General features: G+C 38.3%; 2 protein-coding genes across 2 annotated transcripts; both read left to right on the top strand.

The window, feature by feature from the left end:
• Positions 1–1,334: 1,334 nt before the first annotated feature.
• LOC139729619 (uncharacterized) lies at positions 1,335–3,614 on the top strand. Its single transcript, XM_071640546.1, has 2 exons — positions 1,335–1,722; positions 2,892–3,614. Exons 1-2 carry the CDS (start codon positions 1,430–1,432, stop codon positions 3,538–3,540), a joined length of 942 nt encoding a protein of 313 aa, XP_071496647.1. The 5' UTR covers positions 1,335–1,429; the 3' UTR covers positions 3,541–3,614.
• A 13,425-nt stretch (positions 3,615–17,039) lies between these two features.
• On the top strand, positions 17,040–20,404 carry LOC139729616 (uncharacterized). The gene is made up of 2 exons (XM_071640543.1): positions 17,040–17,412; positions 18,283–20,404. Exons 1-2 carry the CDS (start codon positions 17,120–17,122, stop codon positions 18,926–18,928), a joined length of 939 nt encoding a protein of 312 aa, XP_071496644.1. The 5' UTR covers positions 17,040–17,119; the 3' UTR covers positions 18,929–20,404.
• The last annotated feature ends 625 nt before the right edge of the window (positions 20,405–21,029 follow it).

Here is a 21,029-nt window from a genome sequence, read left to right as displayed (position 1 = left end):
TCGATCATGAAATTTGTCTTTCTGAAAAAAAAAAAACCGGCTGCACCAAAATTCCTAGGAGAAACAATTAACATTACGTTTATTTGAAAAGAACATATTAGTGAATATATATATATGCAGTGCACTCCCGTTACAACGAACACGGTTATAACGAAATTTCGTTATAACGAAGTAAAACTTCTGGTCCCAAAATTATCCCCATTAATGTCGATGGTACAAAATTTGCTTATAACGAACACGGTTATAGCGAAATTTTCGTTATAACGAAGTCTTTTCCGAGCCCCACAGACAAATAAAAACAAAAGAAATGTGCTCTGTTATAACGAAGCGGAACAAGCATGGGCGAACGCTTCACATCACGGTGTGTTCGCTCCGTGTGTCACGCACAGTTTCCGTCAATTTTATGCTCTCTTTAATGTAATATCCAAACGAAATTTAAAAGGTACAGTGTACCATTCCGTTTCTCATATCTGCACAGTGTAAGATGAGTATTCAACAAATAGAATATGATATATGCGTGGTTTCCTTGTTTTTTGTTATATATTGTATTTGTTCGGTTATAACGAAATTTCGTTATAACGAAAGAAAACTGCCGGTTCCGAGCATTTCGTTATAACGGGAGTGTACTGTATATATATATATATATATATATATATATATAATTATATATACATGTATACATGTATATTTGTATATATATAGGTATACATATATATACATGTATATTTGAATATATATATGAAATTAGGGCGGACGTTGCTCTCTATGCTTTGCCCTTTAATCAAGCTTTATCAGGATCTACCAGAGAACACATTAAAGTAATTATAAAGACGGCACAATGTGTCATGATGTAACAATTGCAATATTATACAGTACAATACCGAATAATATCATAATAACATAAATCTTCTGTAAGCTTGATTAATAACTTCCTCCTAAAACTTGATTTCTTCCACATAAAATTATTTAATCCTCAATGAAACACCGCGTACGTTATGGTTAGGATTGGCATCACGCTAATGGGTATATATATATATATATATATATATACATATATATATATATATACATATATATACATATATTATACATATATATATATATATATGTGTGTGTGTGTGTGTGTCTGTGTGTGTGTGTCTGTGTCTGTGTCTATGTGTAAACATACGTACGCCATGTACGCTATATTTACAGATATGAAGAAATCAAACGTTTATCTACCACTATACGTCAGACAAAGGTTGAAAAGGGAAAACAAATATTAGAACCAGCATCTCGAATCCCCATGTGACCAAGACGATCAAAGGCCACTTGGTAAACAACTCAGTGAACAGACAGACTTTATTACTGAGTAGTCCCACTTTGGTAGTATCAATGCTACAAAGTGAAAGCCTATTTCAGATTTTCGTCAACCTATATACACCTCACAATGTCTCATGTACCGAATGACATCCCTCGCGGACAAAATGGAGGCCGGGCGATTCTGTGGATGATACCAAGATCGATCTCGACGGCGTTCACGAAATGCATGTCGGGGATTCCAGGCTGCGAGGTGTGGATGGAACCGTTTGGCTTCAGCCAGTTTGCCATGAATGAACTAGAGAAGCTTGGGATCAAAGACAAACCAATGAGCTATGCTGGCCACGAAGAGTTGTTCAAGACAGCTGCCGAGGCACTCGAGAAATACATGCCTGGGGTCACCTTTTTTCCGGACAGATTACCGTAAGTTTGCCAAGCATATAATGACCTCTTCAATTCTTCGACAGGAAATGTCAACAATCAGTAACTGCTTTCAAGCATGATGAATAATGAAAGATGCACTTGTTACATCACTTCTTTTGCATTTGATAATGACTTGATGTATATACTTCATAATCCACACTGCATTATGTATCGGAAGAAGAGGATGATTTGTGTAGAGTGTGTTTTGCATCTCATTTCACTCTTTTTCTTCGAAATGATTGAAAATTTAACTGAACTGAATTGAATTGAATTGAATTGAAAATTGACCATTGCATCTTAAGTCTTCTTCGTTGTTATTTTAAAATAAAGAATTTAATAAAATGCAAGAACATTACATATTATTTGTCTTACTTGGAAATGGAACAATCTGAGGTGTTATTTTAGGCCACTTTCAGTCTAGAAACCTTGAAGGAAATCATTAGCACTCTACTTACGGCGAAGAAAAAAAAATGTATTTTCCAAATCAAATGGTGTAAGTTCTGATTCATCCAGGTAACGATCAATAAAGGGTACAAAATTAAATCAATTCATCTAGACTTACTGTTTTAATTCCGAGAACGGTTTCACGTCCGATCCTCGACGCTTCATCAGCTCGTCTGATTTGATGGCGGGAAGGCGTCGTTGCCAATCGGCGCAGACGCACTACCGACGTTATTGACATCAAAGACCAGGTACATTTGGCAACGATTCGGCCGTCTTCTCCCGCCTGAAGACCTTCAAACATAACTTCAATGCGCATTTTAGACAAGGAGCCTCGGTGGTTTGAGAGGGGGGGGGGGGGGGTCCGGGAAGCCGTCTACGTCAACTCCGAAAACCCCTCCCTTAACAAGGGTGGGGGACTGCGACACAACCTCTCCCGGGTGTACAGCTCTGTCATCCGGAGAATTCCTCGGCGACTGACTTAACGTCGGTAGTGCGTCTGCGCCGATTGGCAACGACGCCTTCCCGCCATCAAATCAGACGAGCTGATGAAGCGTCCAGGATCGGACATGAAACCGTTCTCGGAATTAAAGCAGTATTAAAGTCCAGATGAATTGATTTAATTTTGTACCTTTATTGTCCAAAATGCACTTGCATTGGTCATTGACATTAATGATCTATATAATCAGCATAGTTATGCAATCTGTATCAATGAATTTTCTGTTAAGGTTTGCAACTATCAAGAAGGGCTTGGAGGAGTCAACCGGCAAGTATGTTTTCGTCAAAGATGAAAGCATATCAATGCCAACCGATGAGAAACGGCAATTCATCCCAAAAGGATACCAACACGCCTTCCTTATCCGGCATCCTCTGCTCGTGTACAGGTCATTGAGAAAGGGGAGCTTCGCACAGTACAAAGAAGCTGGCATGCTGAAGTTCAACGAAACCGATGAAAGTTCCTTCGACTTTCGCCCCTATGCCAAGGAGGATGGCCTCGATGCCGTCTTCCAGCAGCATCACGATCTCTGGACCTACATACGAGATCATGTCAACCCGTCACCGTTGGTCATCGATTCGTCTGCTCTTCTCACCAACCCCGCACCGGTACTTCGACAGTTCTGTGAAGCCGTGGGTTTGCCCTACTCAGAGTCGCTCCTACAATGGACCGGGTCCCCTGAGGTAGCCAAGTCGTGGAAATGGCCAGGTGAGAATATCTATAAAGATGAAGTCTTCCTGGGCGTTGCAAAGTACAGCACCCATTTCACTCCACCAGCAGCGGTCCCGGCCTGGGAGGAGGTAAGAGACGACGTGCGCGAGCTCGCTGAAAAAGCAATGCCATACTACGATGACATGCTTAAACATCGGCTTGTTGAGTGATCATCGAATATTTATTGATCATTTTTCGTTTGATAAGCATGCCACATTAGAAAAAAAAAATGAAATGAAGCAAGAAATAGGGTACGAACATCAAATGAAAAAGCAGCAATCATTTTGATACCTCTTATATCAACAGTCATAAAGCATCTTTTTCTTTCTTCCCATTCATTTCATAGCCTACTATATAATATCAATAATGAGAATGAATTTTTTCTGCTGTCGTTATACATCAAAAGGAAGTGATATATCAGATTCATGTTCCATTTTTATGTTAATCTTAATGTTTTTACATATTGATTAAATTTTTAGTTTCTACATACCGTTATGTCCACATTCATCGATTGTTTTATATTTATATCTTAGAGTTCTCAGTGTGTAATTCACTTCAATTTTAACTCGTTGTAAAGTATACACAGCAATTCACCCTGTTTTGCTGCTTTTTTACTGTATATGGGATTTTTCTCATCAATAAACCACTTTTGTAGGATTAACTCTCGATTTTCGATGCAGGTAAATTATATTTTCTCGAGTGAACCTGATACCCAGATACCCAGATGTTGTGATATCACCAAACCTGGATTAACAGCGACCACTTACCAGTTCGAATTGTTCTTACTTGATTTAAACATTCTTTTGATAATTTTCCAAAACTGACTTTCATTCTTTTCGCAGATGACTTTTAAATATATCATATTCACATAAAGGTATTGCTGATCGATCAACTCTGAGTTAGGAAAAGTTCAGTTGTGGTTTAATAGGCTTTCATTAGATGTAAATAAAACCAATTTTATGTACTTTCGAAATTCTCATGCTCCACTGTAAATCTCAACATTATGATATCGAGTGTAACTCTTTGGAAATTTTCAATTAAATTCTTTAGGAGTAACTATAAAAGTCATTATGATTGGGCATGATCATGTCAACAATGTATAATTCAAAATCTAGAAATAATATTCTACAAACTGAACAATTTGATATCTATTAAGTCTTATCTATGATACACAGTGCCTTCAATCTTCCTTATCTTAAAGGAGACCTCCGGATGATTTTCAGATTTTTACATTTGAACAACTCTAAATTAGTTATACTGAGGACAGAGTTTCAGAATTTGTGATAATTGGGATGAAGATGAAGAATAAGGTTATTTTCAAAATTTATAACAAATTGCAATGAACAAGGATGATGACATGGCAGAGTCAGAGAGGGGGGGGGTGACCTTGATACCCCTCCCCCCCCCCCCCCCCCAAACTGAAAAACGTTCCGCGGCCCCTGTATTGTAATGGAATTGCACTGCTACATTTCTAGATGTAAATAAAACTAATTTTATGTACTTTCGAAGTTCCCATGCTCCACTGTAAATCTCACTGCTACATTTCTGAAATATGTGAACCTCCTATGTCATCATCCTTGCGCAGTGTAATTTGTTGAAGGTTTTCCAAACTATTGTTTCTCTGCTCAAGAACCACAATAAATTTCACAAATTTTTATATGGAGTTGTCGATTTATGTACTACATGATAGTTATATATTTCTATATATATACACAGTTATATATATATATATATTGATATACAGTTATATATTTCTTATGACCCGAAGACTCCAGGAGCTTCTTTTAATGCCATCACTAAACTTCAAATGTGTATTTTAGATATCAAGAAATGGATGGTAGCAAATAAGTTGAAACTGAATGATTCGAAGGCTGAGTTTTTTGTTGCAGCTTCAGCCCACAATCTGCGCGGTCTTTCGAACATTCAGCTCAATGTTGGTTGCACACTAATTAGCCCCTCAGAAACAATAAGAAATCTTGGTGTTATTTTTGATCGTCGAATGTCAATGTCTCAACATATTTCTCAAATGTGTAGTACTGTTACGTTTTATTTAAGAAATATTGCTAGAATTAGGAGATTTATTGATCAATCTGCATGTCATAACGCAGTGCGCTCTTTAGTTCTATCCCGTATAGATTATTGTAACGGGCTTCTCTCTTCCATTCCTTCAACTCAACTGGATCGTGTGCAGCGACTTCAAAATTGGGCAGCCCGATTAGTGTTTCAAGTTTCTAGGGACTACCCATCTCAGCCACTTCTGAAGTCGTTGCACTGGCTTCCTTTGAAGCAACGGATAATTTTCAAATTAGTTTTGCTTGTTTATAAAATCCTTAACGATCAAGCTCCGAAATATTTAGACGCCTGTTTGACTTTGTATACACCTACTAGAAATTTGAGGTCATCTAGTGATCCGCTTCGTCTCACATACTCTGTTACTCGCACCTTAGCCGGTGATAGGACATTTACTGTGTCTGCTTCAAAGCACTGGAACAATTTACCACTTACCATTAGACAGTCTCCATCAGTCAGTGTGTTCAAAAAAGTCTTGAAAACACATCTTTTCAGTAGCAACTAGTTCGTAGCTGTAACATTTATCCATTATTTTACATACTGTTGTATATGTTTTGAATTGACTGTAAGCGCTTTGGGCCTTGTGGGAAAAGCGCACTATAAATAATAGTAATAGAATAGAATAGAATGATGTGAAATTATGAAAATCGTCTGGAATGTCCCTTTAACTTTCCCATCATTGTTTGGGGGAACTGCGGCAAAACCAAGGACGGCAAAACCAAGTTTGAAGCACTCTTGCTACTGTAGAACATAAATGCATTTGAAAATCGTGAAATTATGTATGGGTGTGTGTGTGTTTTGATGATTAGAATTTGGTTGTATAGCTCTTGACATGATGTTCACGACGAAAATGGAACATTACGTTATACAATGTTCTGTCCTCAAATTACTTAGACATGTAGTATCAATATACCCTTTTATAAAATGGGTTCAAGAATGTAGCCAATTGAGGGGCCCACACTCTACAAGCTTCGTCTTTTCAGTGGGTCCCTCCGTTTTTCGCCTTGTGTACGTTGATATTCAACTTTACTTTAATTTACTTCAGGCATTGTAATGTATCTTTACTGCAAGTATACAAGTACTGTTTTACTCTGTTAAACTCACTTTGATTGTTTGTTTGTTTTTTTTTTGGTACGATTCTTATCACTGAAGAGTACTGTACAGTACAAGTACTGTTTTACTCTGTTAAACTCACTTTGATTGTTTGTTTGGTTTTTTTTTTTTTTTGGGTACGATTCTTATCACTGAAGAAAGAGTGATGTATGTTATGTTATTTTTTTACTGTCGAGAAACGGAATAAACTTGAATTTGAATTTGAAATTTGAATTGGAAGCGCTGAAATGAGTCACGTGTGCGTGCATTATTTTCTTACTAACATCCACGGCCTGACGTCACAATGTTTACACTGGCAGTGCGCACTCAATCAGTTGTTACAAGTGCGTCACGCGCTACTATACGCGCTGTCAATCCTGTAAGCAACTTCTAGTTCGGGCTGCCAGCCGGCCTTTCTTGTGCATAACATGTGGCGTTCGTATACTCTTATACGTACAGTACTTATATGTGCGGGATTTCCGGTCCGAGTGCGACGTGCGTAAATGTTTGGGACGAACATATTCGGACATCTTGACTTTTGAGCGAGTGCTACATGTAGCTGACTGGTATTGACCCACAAAGGTACGTGAAAAATGCTGTTAGTTTTCGACCCATTTTATAAAACAAATGATGCACAGGATTATTTCGTGGCGTTAGTGAAGGTGCGGCGCACTCGAGAGTATTGACAATGGTGCAACATGCGCCTCGTGCATGTTGCACCATTGTCAATACTCTCGAGTGCGCCGCACCTTCACTATACGCACTCTATCCTGTGCATCATTTGTATAATGTGATGTACTCACAATGACACAGTACACACAATGCCAACTGTCTTCTCTTGCCCTCAAGAGAAAAGTGTATCATTTTTTTTAAGTATGTACTACACTTGTCCTAGTTTTCTTCTTCTTCTTCTTCTTCATGCTATATTACTTTTTTCCTTTTTCTTTCTTAGTTTCCATTTTCTCTACTCTTAATCTTTCTGGTCTCATTTCTTATCCTTTTGCCTGCTTATACAATATTTTTCACACTTTGAATATGTGTAGGATTCTGTCAAAGTCATGTGTATTTATATTCGTAAATCTTTTGTAACATTGTGTGATATTTATGTATATGCCCTGCTTATTCTGTTAATCCAGTTATGTCCTGGGCTTTTACGTTTTGTATTTATGTATTCCTTTGTTCGATTTGTATATCAATAAAGTGATGAAATATATACTGCGCCTGTGTACTTGTGATAATATAATGTGTCTTGAGCAAAATGGAGAACTCTGTATGAGTGTCATTTCTTGCCTAACCCTAAAATATGCTGTCGACTAACATAAAGTAGTGAACCCATCACCAACATAACACCTTATATAAATTTTCAGCACAGATTTCGTACGCCCTGTAGCTACTGGTGTCCCACAAAATCAGTACTAGGTCCCTGCTCATTTTGTTGTTTATCAGCCATATATAATCTAGTATCATAATGCAATGGTAACACACAACACGTTAACATTTTATTCTTTTCTTATTGTTCCTTGTTTGATATTTTCATCAATTCAGAGATGACTAAAATACTTGAATGTTTATTCCATAATCGCTTGGTATTGAATGGAGACGAAAATAAGGCTAGTATATAAAACGTGCTTAAAGATGATTATGTTTCGAACATAACATTTGTCATTCTAACAAAAAAATAAAAAAGCTGCTGCACCAAAATTCCCAGGAGAAACAATTAACACTGCGTTCATGTGGAAAGGACAAACTAGTGAATATATATACACACACAAACACACAAACACACACACACACACACACACACACACACACATATATATATATATATATATATATATATATATATAATAAGAAATCAGGGCAGACGTTCCTCTCTAATTTGCCCTTTAATCAAGCTTCATCAGAATCTACCAGAGAACGCTTTACAATAATTATCTAGAAGGCATTATGTGCCATGATGTAATAATTGCAATATCATACAGTACAATATCGTATAATGTAATAGTAATAATAATAATAATGATAATAATAATAATAACATAAATCTTTTGAAAGCTTGATTAATGGGAAAAGTAGAGAGCAGCTTCCTCCTAAAACTTGATTTCTTCCACATAAAATTATTTGATTCACAATGAGATACCGCGTACGTTATGGTCAGGAATTGACATCACGCATTATATATATATATATATATATATATATATATATATATGTAAATAATGTATACGCACACTATATTTACAGATTTATGATTTATTTATGATTTATTTATCACTCGTTTATCTACTACTGTAGGTCAGACATAGGTCAGACAAAGCAAACATTAGAACAAAAATATCGAACCCTCATGTGATCAAGACGATCAAAGGCCACTCGGCAAACAACTCGGTGAACAGACTTGACTACCGAGTAGTCCCACTTTGGTGGTATAATTCTACTAAGTGAAAACCTGTTCAATCTCGTTCCCCATGATACCTCACAATGTCTCATGTACCGAAAGACAACCCTGGCAGAAAAAGCGGAGGTCGGGCGATTCTGTGGATGATACCCAGATCAATCTCGACGGCGTTCACGAAGTGCATGTCGGGGATGCCAGGCTGCGAGGTGTGGATGGAACCGTTTGGCTTCTGCCACTTTGCCCTGAAGGAACTAGAGAAGCTTGGGATTACAGAGCAACCAATGAGCTATGCTGGTCACGAGAAGGAGTTTAAGATAGCTGCCGAGGCTATGGAAAAATACATGCCCGAGGTCACCTGTTTTCCAGATAGATTACCGTAAGTTTTCCGACCGTGTATAACCTCTTCCATTCTTCAACAGGAAATGCCAACGAGCATTTTTCAAGCATGATGAATAATGGACGATGCACTTGTTTCATTGGTTCTTTTGCATTTGATAATTGTTATGTAATTATTACAGTTCATGATCTGCACTGCATTATCTCTTTCTTGCAAATCGACAAAAAGTTGGTTTGCGTAGAGTATGTTTTCTTAAAGAAAATAAATGAAAATTGAACTGAACTAAACTGAATTGAATACAATCTTCCAAAATTTTATTGTATCTCATGTCTTCTTTGTTTTTACGTAACAATTAAGAATCTAATAAGATGTAAGAACACTGAATGTTATTTGTTTTTCCTGGAACTGGAACAATTTGAGATGTTCATTTAGACCACTTTCAGTCCAGAAGGTTGCCTTTATACGGCAAAGAAAAATCTATGCAAAATGCACTTGCACTGCGGTCATTGACATTCATGATCTATACAATAAGCATAATCATGCAATCTGTATCCGATCTGTTTAATATAAGTTTGCAACTATCAAGAAGGCCTTGGAGGAATCATCCGGTAAATATGTTTTCGTCAAAGATGAAAGCGTAGCCATGCCAACCGATCAGAGAAGACAATTCATCCCAAAAGGATACCAACACGCCTTCATCATCCGGCATCCTCTGCTTGTTTACAAGTCTATGAGAAAGGGGTGGTTCGCACAGCTCCAGGAAGCTGGTATGCTGAAGTTCAACGAAACTGATGAAAGTTCCTTCGACTTCCGCCTCTATGCCAAGGAGCTGGCGCTCGATATCGTCTTTCAGCAGCACCACGAGCTCTGGACCTTCAGAATACGAGATCATGTCAACCCGTCACCGTTAGTCATCGATTCGTCTGCGCTTCTCACCAACCCCGCACCGGTACTTCAAGAGTTCTGTGATGCCGTGGGTTTCCCCTTCTCAGAGTCGCTCCTACAATGGTCTGGATCGCCTGAGGTAGCCAAGTCGTGGAAATGGCCAGCTGATGACATGTATAAGAATGAAGCCTTATTGGGTGTTGCCATGTACAGCACCCATTTCACTTCACCGGCAGCGGTCCCGGCCTGGGAGGAGGTAACAGACGATGTGCGGGAGCTCGCTGAGAAAGCCAAGCCGTACTACGAGGACATGCTTCAACATCGGCTTATTAAGTGATCAACGAAAATCTGTTTATTCTTCGTTTCATAAGCACGCCATACTAGATAGGTTTTCCCGGTCAATTTCATACCTTTGTCATTCAAGTTCTTATTCCGAGCATTCGATTTCACGCATTCCACGATCGCAGCGCTGAATCAGCAATCATATTCAAAATCCGGTCATTCGAATTCACTATCGGTGCATTCAAATTCACTATCGGAGCTTTCAAATTCACTGTCAGAGCATTCAAATTCACCATCGAAGCAGCAATTAACATTTGACCTCATAACCATGTTCAGACGTATTTCTAATCGGAGTAAGAATTTATGGCTCGGCAATTCAAATTCAAATTAATGCATATCTTCCCACGAACCTTGTGTCCACACGACGGTCGTGGGAAGAACTCCGACCAATTTATGTACGAGGATCGGTGTAACTTCCGGAAGTGGCAGCGCCGCGCTCGCCGACCATGCGATTGTTTTTTTTTACCAGTGGCATTTGTCTCCTCCATTCTTGTTGATGGAAATTTTGGCAAGAGCAGCAGCTTCTTCGTCGCGATCGATTAGGTTAGAATTGCACTACAGTCGCACGTGTACTCGCAAAATGTCAACATTGCGATTTGACCCAGGAAGTTTTACCTAGGTCGTAAGATATGTAAGTTCATAGATACTCCGAGGGCTTGTCCGCATGGGCAATTTACTCCGACCGGCTAGTCGTGGTAGCGAGATACTCCTGAGAAAACTCAGGAGTATCTCGTTCGGAGGAAGAGGTCGTGGTAAGTTCCTCCGAACGGAGGAAGTTACCACGACCTTGTTCAGACGGGCACTACTCCGACCTATCCTCCGAAGATACTCCTATCAAGTTTCCTCCGACCCTTCCCCCGAAGTTACTCCGACCAAAACTGCCTCCGTCTGAACACAGCTCATGTCAAGCCGGTGACGGAATCTGGTCGGTCATTCAAATTCGTGAATAGTCAACCATATTCAAAATAACTGCATTCAGTTCAAAAGAAGTCCTGAATTTAGTTAGTTTGGGGCTGTGTATGTGTGTCTTTTTCATTTAGCTTTGAATATATTGAGATTTATGATGAAGATCATTTATTTTGCAGTAGAGGTCCACCTGATCAGTGGAAAAGTTGAATATACATGAGCAGAGAACAATGTCGGCCACTATGGAAGCCTTCAGTGGTTGTGAATGCCCTTTCTCCTTTCTTAAATGTCTACTTCGTTTTCCTCGTTAAATTGATTGCACGAAGTAGGAACTTGATCGCCTGAAAATGAAAGTGAATGCTCCAAACAGGCTAATCGGGGCTATCACATGACTATCGCGTGAATTTGAATGCACGAGTAGGAAATGCAATGCTCACATTTGGAAATTGAACGCCCAAGCGTGAATTTGATTTGATGAAAACGAAACAGAACTCACATAACTGAAATTGATCGCTCGGATTCTGAATTTGAACGCCCAAATATTTTCGAGTGCGCGCGTTATGTGAATTTGAATGCCCATTAATGAATTTCATTGAAAAAAGTATGAAATTGACCGGAAAACCTAAATTAAAATTGTAATGAAACAATAGGGTAAGAACATCAACTAAAAAAAGCATCATGCATCCTAATATCACTTATATACAGTATGTCCCCAAAACAATTACAATCACATTTCGCATTGATAACACCCAATATGATTAAACTGTTTAATGCTACTTCAGGGTCTTAAAATATAACATCTTAGCTCTATTTTGCAGAAAACCCAATTCAATTTGGTTAAGCGGTCTTAGAGAAATGTGGATCATTGTAAAGCATGTCATGAGTCTGATTCTTCCAAGTTTAGCACTTGGATGCTCTTGTGTGTGAACACAATAGACAGAACTTGGAGGGAAGAGATTCCTGACATGCTCTACAAAATTCCTCATTTCTCTTTCACCACTGAAGCAAATTGAATGGGGTTTTCTGTAAGACGTGGGCAATGAGTTATAGTTTTGCACCCTAAAATTGTATTGGATTGATTCACTATTTTTAAAGTTATTTTGCGGAGGGTCCCGTTGTATTTTTTTTTTGGGGGGGGGGGGGGCGGACATACGGCATAACAGTCAAAGTATTTCAAAGGCAAGGATTTTATAGTAACCAAACAAGCAAACAAAAAGTAAAAAGGAAATGATCTGCCATGGAAGGAGATTATCTCATTGCATATGCACTCAAATCGAGAAATCCTTGAGAGGCGTAACTAAAGCTGCGTTTACACCATGTTCCCGGTGACAACAGCAGCCCCGTTTCAAGCCACCGTGGACAAAACGGGATGGACTTGAAACAACGCCTTGAGACGGATGGACAAGAAGGAGATTGTCTCATCTACCCACAGCACACTAAGTTTCGGGCAAATGAGACTGTCGTGGCCGCCGGAAATAAATGGTGTAGACTCAGCATAATATGAACACAAGAGTGTAAATTCGTGTTTGGTTGTTTCCTCTTTTTTTTTATATATGAGCGAGTCATTTGCTTTTGCTTTCTGTCCTCTGACAAATTAATTTCGTCATTTTGTTCAACGCAAGATTTTGGTGGTTGGCTATTTTTTTTTTTTAACTACGGCAACCTTACATTAGATTGTCGATTACAGTCGCAAAGATTATACGGTAGACTCCGTTTTCTAGTGCTATAACATGGTTAAAATGTATCTGAATAATTTGCTTTGAAGTGACCAGTAGTGGAATATGGATCCACATAGTTGTTTTGATCTAGCGAGCTGACCTCCCTATACGTCAAAAGTTTCATAAAAAAAAGGGACTAGGTGTCAATATCATGTAAACATGATAAGATAATAATATAGACAGGACAGTTGAATTACTTTTAGATAATTCATAATGGCGACAGCAGAAGGGAACTGTTATAAACTAGCAAATCAGTAATGATTGTATTGAGGCAGTATTGAAAACGTCAGTAGCAGGTATATCTTTTCGAAGATCCCACTATATAGACTATAATAATCATACCCACACATAGATCCCCCTTTCTATGGGGGGGGGGGGGGATACCTAAAAATGTCGAGGAGTAACACTCAAACGAGGGTGCAATTTTGGAAATGAAGTGGAAAGATCTTGTGCACACGTTTGGTGGATTTTATTGTTTTCTTTTGTTTTCTTTTTGTTTTGTTTTGGCACAGACACTCACGCGCACAGACACGAAAGGTCTTGAAAATTCCAGGAGGTGAGGGGGAGCAGTTGAAGTGGTAAAACTTCACCAACTCCAAGTTAGCACCATTCATTACCTTCTTCCTTATGCCACTATTCAGACACCCTATACAATTACACACTTTTAATTGGTTTATAGATGGCGCTGTTCATCCTGTCGTGCTCGTGGGCCTTAATGTGCTCAGTGCCTCTTTTGCGTAGTGTCGAATTCATGCTCTCTCTTTCGCCTAGTGTAGAACTCATGTGTTGTAAAATTCGTGAACCCATTTTACGTGATGTCGAACTTGTGGGCTTTGTTTACGTAGTGCCGAATTCGTGGGCTGTATGACTCATGGGCTGTATGGCTTGTGGGCTTTATAATTCGTGGGCTGTATAACTCGTGGGTGTCGGTCTCGTGATGTGCACCTGACAAAACAAATGAATGAACATTAGCAATTATCTATAGTTAATAAGATAGCAATTAAGGTTGTTTTTACTGGGATACTGACGTACATTTTAGTTAACAATAATAAAAAAAAAACTAGATTCGAGAATTTGTCAATCCTGACAAATTAGGTGATTCGATGTATAAATAATTTCTGAGATTCTCATTGAAGAAAAGGAAATCAAACCTGTCATGCTTACAGAGATAAAATAGAAAGGGCATATTATGTTAACAAAGAGACAAAATGAACCTCATTTTTGGCAAACAACATGGCGTCTGAGAAAAAAGCCATCATCTTATGAAATGAACCTTTTGACTGTTGACAAAGTTTATTTCTGTGCAAGATATGGGGGCAATATGCCACGTATTAACCATAATACAAGACAAAATTTGTTTGATCCTTGACCCTACTTTAGACAGCCGAGATGGCGTCTGATTAGAAAGCTGTAATTTCATAAAACGATTCATATGACATGGTCTAAATGTATGCAAAATATGGGAGTGATAGGGCTTGTAACTACCAAGATACAGGACAAAGTAGTCTTGACCGTTGACCCTATATACCTCGCACGGCCTAGATGGCATTTGAGTCAAAAGTCGTTGTTTTATGAAATGATCCAGGCAACATGGTCCATATATATGTACAAAATCTGGCCCCGATTGAACATTTAATAAGCAAAATACAAAATAAAGAATAATATATGACCTTTGCACCTCATTTGCACAGCCAAAATGGCGTCCGACCAAAGCGCTGTAATTTTACAAAATATTCTATCGATTAAGTCTTATCTATGATATACTGTGCCTTCAATCTTCCTTTTCTTAACTTTCCTATCATTGTTTGGGGGAACTGCGGCAAAACCAAGGAAGGCAAAACCAAGATCGAAGCACTCTTGCTACTGTAGAACATAGCGTTTGACAATCGTGAATTTATGTGCGTGTGTATGTGTGTGTATGTATGATTGTGTTTTGACTTCGCTATCATAGATTTTGACGTGATATTCATGACGAAAATGGAACATTATGTTATATCAAATAGGTTAGTAAAGTACCGGTTAGTGATTGGTTAAACACAGTCACGTGATGGGGGCACATTGGTTATGTTCGCCCATGGGCAGGTAGCAAAGCGGTAACCTAACAAATGACAAACGGTAGCAAACGATTGAACAATCATATTTTCACGCAATCAATGGGATAAGTTTGCCTATTCCATACAATGTGAAAAAGCAGATGACCGATTAATGTAATAGACTAACCCATATAATATAACAGATGATGACTTTTGTTGTCGGGAACATGTAGGCTACCAAACGTTCAACCCTCGGGGTTTGAAATGCTATTTCAGGAGGCTATAAAGTCCGTCGACTTCGTCTCGGGACTTATAACCTCCCTCAATAGCATTTCAAACCATTCGCGTGCCATGGAATATTCGATATGTTCCCTCCCTTGCCAATACAGAGCGGCTGCACCAAAATTCGTAGGAGAAACAATTGACACTTTTTGGGGAAGAACATAGTAGTGATAATATATGTGTATAGATATATGTATATATATATAAATAAATACGTATATATATATATATATATATATATATATATATATATAGAGAGAGAGAGAGAGAGAGAGAGAGAGAGAAATAGTGGGAGAAGGGGTCTCGACCATTTACAGCACCAGTGTAGCTCCTTCATTATTTATATTCAGTGCGAGAAGAAGAACATTCGTGGACGTAGCTAGTGATCAACGTGCGTGTTTATTGTCGAGCTTTCGGTCTCGTTCGGACCTTCATCAGGGTTGTAATGATACAAAAATGACTCACTCGTATGGCTACACTTGTAACAATATAAATCTAACTAGCGTGAGTCTATAATGACTATGTAATTATATAATCGGCAATAAACACGCACGTTGATCACTAGCTACTCTACGCCCACGAATGCTCTTCTTCTCGCATAATCTATATTATAGTATAGGTGAGATCGAGTAAGGAAGAGGCGGTAGACGTAGCTTTTGAATCCTCACAATTTGATTTTAATACTCGAGCTTTCGGGCCCTGCCCTTTATCAAGACTAAGGACAAATCGGACAGAATACAGAATAATACAGAACATGGATATTATATACAAAAAATAATGATGATCAGGGCAATAGTGAAAAATTAATTATAACGACAATGATAGACGCAGAGACGGCAAAAAATAACAACAACAATAACACTCATCCATCTGACACCACACCACACACATCAAGCACATCCCAACGCCTTAAAAGGTAACCAGTGTGTTTTAACCAATGTTGGTCTATGTATTTCCAATGATTTCATTGCAATCATTACCGCTGTTATTGCTTATACTATACTGCTACTACTGTTCCATTATTTTCACTGCAAGTGTAGTGATTGTCATGTTGCTGTCTACATTTGTTTAATTCTTTGATTTTCTTTTGCATTGTTTTGCCTTTTTCTGTTTAAATGTATGCAAATTGGTGTGAATGTCATGTTGCTATCTGTATTCCGTTTGATTGGCCTTTTATTTTTATTTTTATTTTGCCTTATTCTGTTAAAATGCATGCAAATTGGTTGTTTTTCTGCTTTTATGTTTATGTCTCATCAAGCCCTCGAAAAAGACTGGTTACACAGTCGAAAGCTTGGGAGAATAAAAGACCATAGTGAACATTACTGCAATGTCTGCGAGTCATTCCTCCGTCACACACACACACACACACACACATACACACACACACACATATATATATATATATATATATATATACATACATACATATAAATATACGTACACTATTTACAGATATGAACAAATCATACGTTTGTCTACCACTACACGTCAGACAAAGGTTGAAAAGGGCAAGCAAACATAAGAACTAGAATCTCGAATCCCTATGTAATCAAGACGATCAAAGGCAGGCCACTTGGCAAACAACTCGGTGAACAGACTTGATTACTGAGTAGTCCCACTTTGGTGGCATAATTCTAATAAGTGAAGACCTGTTTCAGATTTTAGTCAACCCCGATACACCTCACAATGTCTAATATACCGAAAGACAACCCTGGTGGAAAAAGCGGGGGTCGGGCGATTCTGTGGATGATACCCAGAACAATCTCGACGGCGTTCACAAAGTGCATGTCGGGGATTCCAGGCTGCGAGGTGTGGATGGAACCGTTTGGCTTCTGCCACTTTGCCTTGAAGGAACTAGAGAAGATCGGGATTACGGAGCAACCAATGAGCTATGATGGTCACGAGAAGGAGTTTAAGATAGCTGCCGAGGCTATAGGGAAATACATGCCTGGGGTCACCTATTTTCCAGATAGATTACCGTAAGTTTTTAAGGCATGTCTGTCCTTTTTGATTCTTCAACAGGAAATTTGAACGAGCAGCTTTTAAGCATGAATCTTAATAACGACCATGTTCTATTGAATCGAATAACACTCCACTAATAGAATCTAATGAATAGCACAATATATGCATTAAAAAGTTTACGAGTATAACGACCTATTTGAACATATCTCACTCCTTCTACCCTCAATAATTGTTGTCCCTTTGTTAGCTTCATTTATATACTTGTATGTATCTTATATCTGTATTGATTGTTTGGTTTTATGTAGCTGAATTTGTTGTATTTTGAATTTTATGTATTTTTAATGTGGTGTAGGCCCCTATGAAAAGCAGCCATTGGCTGAATAGGTTCATCCTACTCATGAGTGGTGAATGAATAAATATATATAAAATAAAGGAATAATGGACGATGCACTTGTTTCATTGGTTCTTTTGCAATCGATAATTGTTATGTAATTGTTACAGTTCATACTTTAACTAAATTTTAATGTGTACTTCATAATCCACACTGCATTATCTCTTTCTTGCAAATCGATGATGAAAAGTTGATTTGCGTCGAGTACGTTTTCTTAATGAATATAAATGAAAATTGAACTGAACTAAATTGAATTGAATACAATCTTCCAAAATCAATTATTGCATCTCATGTCTTCTTCGCTTTAATTTACAATAAAGAATTCGATAAAATGAAAGACAATTGAATGTTATTATGTCTTTCTTGGAATAGGAACAATCTGTGATGTTAATTTAGGCCAATTTCAGTCCAGAAGGTTTAAGGAAATCAACAGTAACCTATAAACGGCAAAGAAAATCTATCATGCAAAATGCGCTCCTGTTTCTGTTAAATATAGGTTTGCAACTATCAAGAAGAATTTGGAGGAATCAACCAGTGAATATGTTTTCGTCAAAGATGAAAGCGTAGCCATGCCAACCGACCAGAGAAGACAATTCATCCCAAAGGGATACCAGCACGCCTTCATCATCCGGCATCCTCTGCTAGTGTACAAGTCTATGAGGAAGGCGTCCTTCGCACAGCTCCAAGAAGCTGACATGTTTGAGTTCAACGAAACTGATGAAAGTTCCTTCGACCTTCGTCCCTATGCCAAAGAGTATAGCACCGATGCCCTCTTCCAGCAGCATCATGAGCTCTGGACCTACATACGAGATCATGTCAACCCGTCACCGTTGGTCATCGATTCGTCTGCTCTTCTCACCAACCCCGCACCGGTACTTCAAGAGTTCTGTGAAGCCGTGGGTTTACCCTACTCAGAGTCGCTCCTTCAATGGTCCGGGTCCCCTGAGGTAGCCAAGTCGTGGAAATGGCCTGCTGATAACATGTACAAGAACGAAGCTTTCTTGGGTGTGGTCATGTACAGCACCCATTTCACTCCACCGGCAGCGGTCCCGGCCTGGGAGGAGGTAACAGACGATGTGCGGGATCTCGCTGAGAAAGCGATGCCCTACTATGAAGACATGCTTCAACATCGGTTGAAGTAATCAACAAAAATCTATTTATCATTCTTCGCTTCATTAGCTCGCCATACCATGAAAATGGTAATGGAACAAGGCATAGGGTAAGAACATCACACTGAAAAAGCAACATACATCCTAATACCACTTATGTAGCAGCCATAAGGTATTTCAAAGTAAGGCAAGGATTTCATTGTTACCGTACAAGCAAACAAAAAGGACAAAGAAGAAAAAATGCCATGGAAGGGGATTATCTTATTTCTTTATGCACTCAAATCGAGAAATCCTTTAGAGGTGCAACTGATGTGACCACAGAGTGTAAATTAGTGTTTGGCTGCTTCCTTTTTTATTCTTTTTTTATTTAGGAAGTTATTTGCTGCTGCTCTCTTTCCTATCACAAATTCATTTCGTCATTGCGTTCAACGCAACATTTTGATGGTTAGCTGAATCTTTTAACTGAGGGAACATTACATTAGATTGTAGATTACAGTCGCAAAGATTATACGGTAGAGCCATTTTCTAGTGCTATAACATGGTTACAATGTATCTGAATCATTTGATATGAAGTGACGAGTAGTGGAATATGGATCCTCATAATTACTTTTGATCCGGCGAGCTCACAATCATGTAAGCATAATAATCTAGACATGAGTGTTGGAATTACTTTTAGATAACTCATAAATGACGACAGTAGAAAGGTTGTAATGCTTCTTGAATTCGTGAAATGTAGTGTCATCCTATACTGAGACTGCTCGTATGCATTAAGTAATTCAGTTAAGTGACACCTATCCAACTGTGCCAGTACAACATTATCTGATCACAGGTTTACCTTACGAACAAGACATGGCTGTACGACTTTATACTTTACTTGTATGTCTTAAAAGTTCGTTGCTTCTGTTACATTCAATAAACGGATGAATGGAAACTTCAAATGTGTGTGCGTCAAAGGCAGTGTATCCAATGTCCGTAACACCATCGTCCCTGTTAGACACCAAACAGTGTGAACGCTTAAAGGCTCAGTCACAAATGCCTTTTGATACGAACTGCTACGGACGTCGTACGAACGATTTTTAGACAATTTCCTAAGATCTTTTTAGGAAGGTCGTACGAAACCAGCGTTCGTAGACCGTTCGTAAGTTCGTAGCCTGGTCGATGGTCTTGTCCAAAATGTTTTTTTTTTTTTTTTTAACTGCGTATGAAACCCTCTCTTCGCAAGGCGGATGTACGAACGTCGTGCGAACATCGTAAGAACTACGTAAGATTTTGCAGGGTCGAGAGACAATTCTAGAAGCCTTAAATTCTCACAACGATTGTAAGAACGCCTTAAGTCGTTCATAGAGGGCTCTTACATCTTCATGCAATTTCATGCAATGAATGAAGCTGAAAAGAAAAACGTCGATATACTTTCCAGTCGTTACCAGTTGAAGGGACGAGCACTATTCTCAGAATACAGAAATATCCCTTTCTAATACTATGTTTTTAAAACTTTTTTCAAAACTTAGCTCTAAATATCATTCAAAAACTACATTACTTCTAATAGAAATTCAATTTTTCTTCAGCTATATATATATATATATATATATATATATATATATATATATAAGTAAACGAATCAGTAGAAAAAGAACGCCGTAAAAATAATAATAAATCCTAGATCTTGAAGATCTTAAAAACGGAGCATAGCTCTCAAATACTGAAAGGCAAGGTCACACTCTTCATCAGTGCCCATGGTGTGACAAAAGATCTTAATCAAACCCGTTTCTGAAACAGACATGAAAACATTTACTTATTATCGTTTACTTATTATCGTTTACTTATTATCTTCAAGATGCCGAGCAGACCAATTTTCTTATATATATATATATATATATATATATATATATATATATAGCAATAATAAAGTCACAACAGAGGAATGCAGGGAATGCATTAATAGCCAATCTTGATTTAATGAATAATCCGAATTTTCGAGGAACCTTCCTCTTCTTCAGGGATGACAGTGCGAATATTCACAATGATTATTAAGAGTGAGGTGTTACTACCCTGCTAGCGCGCGCAATAAGTGTAACCAAAACAAAAAAATAATAGATAATAACAACAAACGCATGTTGTGCGCTTATGAGTGTCA

The sequence above is a fragment of the Diadema antillarum genome, unplaced genomic scaffold (assembly GCF_040938485.1).
Source record: "Diadema antillarum isolate AM-2024a unplaced genomic scaffold, OU_Dant_1.0 seq00000248_RagTag, whole genome shotgun sequence".
Lineage (NCBI taxonomy): Eukaryota > Metazoa > Echinodermata > Echinoidea > Diadematoida > Diadematidae > Diadema > Diadema antillarum.
This window is presented reverse-complemented; position numbering and strand designations above follow the sequence as displayed.